Source organism: Neurospora tetrasperma (assembly GCF_000213175.1).
Source record: "Neurospora tetrasperma FGSC 2508 unplaced genomic scaffold NEUTE1scaffold_2, whole genome shotgun sequence".
Classification (NCBI taxonomy): Eukaryota; Fungi; Ascomycota; class Sordariomycetes; order Sordariales; family Sordariaceae; genus Neurospora; species Neurospora tetrasperma.
Window position 1 is genome coordinate 4,619,483 of NW_009799100.1, and position 6,767 is coordinate 4,626,249.

General features: G+C 54.7%; 2 protein-coding genes across 2 annotated transcripts; one reads left to right on the plus strand and one right to left on the minus strand.

Moving 5' to 3' along the window:
* Positions 1-1,040: 1,040 nt before the first annotated feature.
* NEUTE1DRAFT_40629 (uncharacterized protein) lies at positions 1,041-2,780 on the plus strand (the record flags this gene model as incomplete). Its single annotated transcript, XM_009850561.1, has 1 exon — positions 1,041-2,780. A coding segment is annotated over one exon (1,740 nt), but the record flags the coding sequence as incomplete, so codon positions are not given.
* An 820-nt stretch (positions 2,781-3,600) lies between these two features.
* On the minus strand, positions 3,601-5,608 carry NEUTE1DRAFT_80134 (homoserine O-acetyltransferase; the record flags this gene model as incomplete). Its single annotated transcript, XM_009851656.1, has 2 exons — positions 3,601-5,342; positions 5,417-5,608. 2 exons carry the CDS (start codon positions 5,457-5,459, stop codon positions 3,862-3,864), a joined length of 1,524 nt encoding a protein of 507 aa, XP_009849958.1.
* Between the last annotated feature and the right edge of the window lie 1,159 nt (positions 5,609-6,767).

A 6,767-nucleotide genomic window follows, 5' to 3' on the forward strand; every position in this document is an offset into this window, starting at 1 on the left:
TCTTTTATAAGTGCCTTCTTTGAGCCAGATGGTCAACAATTGGCGGTTAACAACCGCCCGGCTAGCTCAATCGGTAGAGCGTGAGACTCTTAATCTCAAGGTTGTGGGTTCGACCCCCACGTCGGGCTCAATTCCCGATGTTCCTGGTTCACCAGGACAACATCCTCTTTTTTTCCCTTATTCCCCGCGTATAAGGGTCTTCTTCTCTTCGTTTTTCTCTCTTCGTCTTCTTTTCTCCTCGTTTTGGTCACCGCCGATCTCAAGCATGTGGACTGATGTTACCGTGTTTCATGTTCCTAGCGTCACTTTGTTTTTTAATAACCCGTTTTTGGGGGGGCTCATATGGAGCAGGGAATACGCGGAATTTGCAGTTGCAGTATGACATGGGTTAGATTATGAGTTTCCCAATCTAATTGGATAACATCCTTGATTGGAACATTAGTCCAGCCGCATCCTATCTCTAGAGCTTCGAATAATGTCTTTGGAATATGTAACTGCTGCTCTTCTTGTCAACGCTTTGTATGAAGCATTTTGAGCCGCTAATGGTCGTCGCAATGGCTTCCAATCACTGTTGTCAGCCCCTTCATTGGTGGGTGGTCATGGTCGGTATTAGTGATTGGCTCGCTGATGGGTCAAGGCAGCGCCCTATTGTCTTGCAGCCAACGAATGTCGCACCAACTCTCCGGCTTTCGCAACACCCCGCCATCACCTGCACCTAATGTATCACAGCAGTTTATCTATCCTCTTCCCTTGAACCGAGATCAACCAAATTATTCCTCCTGTGCTGTCATCGCGTGAAATATCAGCCCCCAGAAATTTGTGCAGATGCGTCTCAAGTGTACACAAGAAGCATGGATTTGTCTCCCCTAGTAAAGGTACGTTCGTTATTGGGCTGTCGGCATGTGCTAGTTACCTGCCTCTCCATCGCTTCTTCTCTCCCCCTAGAGCCACGCAATCGCATCTGGCCAGGGCAAGATAACCGAGATGGAAGTCGATGTCGGATGAGCTTAAAATCTCGCTAATGATAGCACACCCCCTAGGCCCACGACCATGCGAGAGCCGCATCAGTTGCGACCCAGACCGCCGACACCACGGTCGCCATCAACCACCATGCCCAGGCCGCCGGCGAGTTCGCAAACGCTGCAAAGAGCACTACGAGCACCGAGGCTCTACGGACGTTGGCCCTCCTAGAGCAGCATCACAAGCGCTTGGCCGAACTACTCAAGGTGCCAATCGAGCCCACAAGTCAGCCATCGAGTGTGGACAGTGACATTCCTGAGGAAGATGAGGAAAAGGCATCAACAAGTCAGGATGCCGTGATCAAGTCAGCCAAATCGGACAGGGCTGCACCGCCTTCGCTCGCCACACCACCCAGCGCAGCTAAACCCCTACCCACTCTTTCGCAACATCCCAGATACCGTCAGCGTGACCTTTCCTCGTCCATTGCCAGCAAGCTTGCGTCAGCAAGAGGGATAAGATCGAGATACCAAGGGCAGAGCCAACCGTTGAACCCCAGCGTGTCCAATGATCAGGCACCCGGCAACTTGGAAGTCCATCCTCGGAACAGAGAGGGCTCGCTGAGGGGTGGAAGCAAGGGAAACGAAGTGTCTGATAGAGCACAAAAACAACAGCCGAGCTGGGTACCTCCAGGGAAAACGTCACCAACCAAGGAAGATGCGGCTGGTTCCTCTTCGAAACCTCAAGTATCTGGTCCCGACTTACCTACAACTACCGACGACGGTTTTACAAGATTTTACAGCACATTCGGTAGTCTAATCAACCGACTTTCCGCGCCTCTAGCCTTCGCCGGCCTTCCCTTGACAGCCGAGGACTCGCCGGACACGGCCAGCCCGGTGCTCTCCCCGGAGATCGCGCCGCGCTCAGGGTCAAAACCGCCCCGGCAACCCAAAGCCACAACTGTTTCTGCCTCGAGCGACCCGGATCTTACCAAAATCTACTCCCGCGCGACTCTACGCACTCTTGCTCGCGATGGCCACGCGCCTGCCGACTCGTTCTACGTGGTTCCAACCAGCGGCCACACTGCCTCCTATGCCAGCATCCTCAACCACGAGCAGAAGGAGAAGCGGCGCCTAGCCGCCTCGATCCACGGCCACCGCGATCACGGCAACGGTAATCCCCTGGACGACCAGGAAGAGGATGAGGACGATTTTGTCGACGCTCGGGAGTCGCAAATCCAGTCCCCGCCCGTTCTCCCACCATCGTCCTCCTCGGCTGCTACAAACCCCTCGGCCTTCCGCAAGAGGCTAGGCAGGCCAAAGACAGAAAAGGATCTGACCAACGTGATCGAGGAGCTTCACATGGAGAACCAAACGCTCAAGGATGCGCTCGACAAGGTGAGCAGGCGGCTGCATACGTTTGAGGTCCACTCGCAGACTTCAACGCTGGCGTTGGCGCAGAGTATCCGGTTGCAGCATCCTGGCACCGGCACTGGTGGTACCGCCGGTCACGGTTCGCCCATCAATGCTAGTGGCGTGATGGGCGCTACCGCCCAGGGTGCTCGTCCGGAAGAGGTGGCGGCGCTCAAGAGAAGGAACAGAGAGTTGGAGGAGCAAATGATGAACATGACGAGGCAAATGGCGGTTATGGAAAAGGATTATGACAAGCTGCAGAAGACGGTGGAGAAGTATAGAGAGCGGTGGGAGCAGTTGAAAGCGGGAGCCAAGGCGAGGAGAGAGGCTCAACAGAGCTTGAGTGGACAGGGGAGTGGTGGAAATCAAGGAGAGGGTGGTGGTGGTGGTGGTGGTGGTGAAGCTGCTTGAGAAAGATGGGAAATAAAGCAACATGTGTTGAGTATATGCATCTAGAAAGAGTGAAATAGAAGTACTATCATGTCTGATTGAAAGTACATTTCACTTTCACCTACCTCAACTCCAACCTCAACTCTGACAACGCCCACTTCAGTTACGAACCCTCTCGTCAGCCAAGCCCCTAGTCCGCAGCTCCCCACCTCCCAACCCCGATAGCCTCCCTTCCGTCCCATCACCGACGACAGCCAACCATTTCCCACTATTCTGATCCCGGGTCTTCCCGTCTTCCCGTCTTCCGTCTTCCGTCTTCCGACCCCTCTCGGTGCCCGGTCTTCCCGACCCCGACCCCGTACCGCCACCGGGAACACCCATGTCTGATCATGCATTATGTAAAAAAGAGAATATCCACATCAAGGTCATATGATGTCACTTATTTGCCCCAGCGCGATAATCAAGAAAAAAAAGGGACAGATTGCGGTATCGACTTTGGGGGAGTGAAGATGGGTGAGATAAGTGGGATGAGTTGTGCAAATGGCCGAGAGATGGGCAAGATGTGTTGGTTCATTTTTGGTTGGAGAGGGAAAATGTGGTTGGTTATTAGGGAGGTTTGGAGGAGGTGAAGATGTGGAGGGAGTGGTTCCTTCGGTTTGGTAGTAGTGGTGATGGTGATAGAGATGGCGGAAATATAGCACTGGATTACTGCGTAAACATAGAAAAGTACTGTAAGTGCTGGATGTACGACGTGGTAGTGGGTAGGTTTTGGGCGGATGGGTAGGTATAGTAAGTATACTCCAAGCGAAAATGTATACATCAGAGTAAGCGTGATGAGGGTAAATGCCACCTCCCGAATATGTTTCGAGCTGGTAAAACATAGACTTCTGGTATAACGTTTCCCCCGCTGTTCTATCTAGATGACTGTACATACTCCTGTTGATATTTAGCCTTTGCATCCATCTCCCCGAGGCAGTTAACTTTGATGAGTTGAACATCGTTGGTGCTCTTCCTTACACTTTACACTTCCCTTCTCCCTCCCCTTTGCCCATCTCTCCTTGTCCATCCCTCCCAACTCCATTCCTTTCCCCCACCCTTCCTATTACCAAGCAGTAATATCCTCCACCTCCGCCTCTCCAAACGTACTACTCTTGGTAATCTGCCCAACGGAGCTCTCCGCCGCCTCACTACCCTCAGGGACATCCTTGTTCATAATATCCGGCAATACCTCCCTCAAGAAGTTGAGAATGTACCGGTTGACCTGTTCAAACTGGAGCAGGAACGCGTCGTGGCCCTCGGGGCTGTCAATCCTTTCGAGGCGACTATCGGGGATATGCTGCGCCAGCTCCTCCTGCTCGGCGAAAGTAAAGAGCCCGTCGCTCTCGATGCCCAAAACTAGCGTGGGCTGCTGGATCAAAGCCAACGCCTCGGCGATGCTGGCCGCCCGCCCCCGGGAAACGTCGTGCGTGTCCAGCTTGCGCGTCATGGCGATGTAGCAGTTGCTGTCGAAGCGCTTGACGAACTTGGAGCCTTGGTAGCGCAGGTAAGACTGCGCGGAGAAGTATGTGGATTGCGGGGGCATGACGTCGCCGCCGGTGAGGCTGGTGGTGGTGGTCGTCGTCTTTTGGGGACCGTGGAACTGGGGGTCGGATTGCGCTTCGTGGGAGGAGGCATTGCTGGCGGCGGCGGCGGTGGGGGCATCGACGGGTCTGGCAATGCCAGTGCTGTCGTTGCTGTTGGACCGCGACAGGCTGGTCCGCTTCACCTTGTGTCCATCGTTGTGGATGTGGAAGTGCGCCTCCGAGGGGGTTGACGGGGTGGGCCGCTCCCGGATGATCTGCCGGCGGGACGGATCGGGGGTGTTCCGGCCGAAGCGGGCCTCGAAGGAGTTTCGGCTCCGGTAGGTTAGGAGAGCGGACATGCGGGCGGCTCCGAGACCGGTAGAGGGTGGGTCCTCAAAGGAGTAGTAGCCGTCATCATACTTGGGGTCGGCGTAGATGGACTGGCGCTGAGCCTCACCCCAGCTGATGCCCCAAGCGCTGTGCCTGCTCGACGTGGCGATGGGAACGACGCATCGCACGTAGTCCTTGCCAAAGTAGGCCCATTCGAGAACAAACATGCCGCCAAGAGAACCGCCGATGACGGCGGCTACCTGGCGCACGCCCAAGTCGTCCAGCAGCAGCTTGTGCAACCTGACATCATCCCTGATGGTGGTCAGGGGGAATTCGGGGCCGTAACGGCCCTTGGTCGGATCGCCGTCCTTGGCAGTTACGGGGCTGGCGGTGCCGTAAGGACTTCCCAAGCTGTTGAAACAGACGATGAAGAAGCGCGAGACATCAAAGGCCCGGCCAGGTCCGCCCAGGAGGGGACCCCACCAGTCACTCACGTCGGCGCTGCCAGTCAAGGCGTGGCAGATGACCATGGCATTGTCACCGTCGGCATTGAGCGTGCCGCGGGTGGTGTAGGCCACAGGGACATTGTGAAGCGTGACACCCGACTCTAGGGTGAAGGAGGGAATCACGGCAATTTGCTGGTCTGGGATGAGAGCCGCGAACGGATTCTCGGGTTGGGATTGGATTCTTTCTTGGAAGTATTCAGCCACCGTTCTTTGACAAGGCTAGGGCAGGCATGGGAAGGGGACAAGCGAGTAAACTGACCATATTTGGGTCGGGCCTGACCAGCAGTAGTGGTGTTGCTCATGATGAAGTAAGGTGAGCCTAGACTCTGGCGTTTGATGAGGGATGAGGCTCGCAGACAGAAATGTTTGTCTCCTGCGCGGTTGCGTCACTGTTTAGATCCCCGAATTATGTAGTTCAAGTCTTGGCCGAAAAACAAATACAGAAACGGAAAAAAGATCCAAGACTAGAGTTGGTGCAAACGAGAAAGGTCAAAACTTGGTCCCAAGCATTTAAGGAGAGGCCGAGGCTATGACTCCAAAGTCAAGACACTAGACTAATTGCCGGCCTAGAAGGGAACCGGAGGGAACAACTGGCAAAAAAATGTCACAGGCGTGGATGGCGCAATCACTAGACTGGCTCGTCCCTGACAAAAAAAGTGGCACTTTTTCGGGCAGTACATGGGCGATGAGCGCAACAAAAGGTGCCACCTTTTTTGTCAGGGGCGAGACTGGCACCGGCCGTGGTGGAACTGCTCCTCAAAAAGATGACTCTTGAATGGACAGTCGGGATAAAGAAAGAAAAAAAAAAAAAAAAAAAAGAGGGTAATGTCGGTACAAGGCCCAGGTAGACACCGGGAGGGTGTTAGGCATCGTCACCAAAAAGAGAATCACTTGCAGATGGACGCCGGCAATCGGCCATCTGGGGCGGGGACCAGGGGGTGGCTGGCCCGTGCATAGGTCTCCGGCATTCCCCTCGTCCTGGAAGCGGAGGAGGATGGACCTGAGGAGGAGGAGGAGCCCCACGCGGCCCACGAGCCAGGCACGCTCCACACTGCAGCTTACAGTACAGTACCTCTACAGTGCACTTCCCGGCGCTTCAGGGTTTCTGCCCACTCTCTCAAGTTTGCAACAACTGCCAACTGAAGTTGCAGCCTCATCTGCAAGGCTGAGTCCTGCCTCTTCGCTCCCGCTCTGCCACAGCTCTTATCGCATCCCCACTTATTTTTTATCACTGTCCATGCTACCTCTACGATGGAAGGAAACAGCGGACAGCAACCTACGCAGCACAAGTAATTGACTGGCAAACCCGCCCAGTACAAAGGCACCTACACCACAACCAGAGCTCCTACGATTTGACGCGCTAAAGTACTGGCACAGCAAACCACAACCCAGACAGACGCCGCAACTGCAACCAGCAACGGGCTGCAGCTACAAACTACTTCCTTACCTCTGCCTTCCCATTCACCATTCAGCATTTCTCGTGGGACGACGGACAGTTTGAATTTCCTCCACCTTCGCCAACGAAAAAAAAAAACCAACCACGGATTTTCAACGAGGCACGGTAGTCATCAAACGACGGACACACCACGTCGCCATTTTCTTTGTCCGCC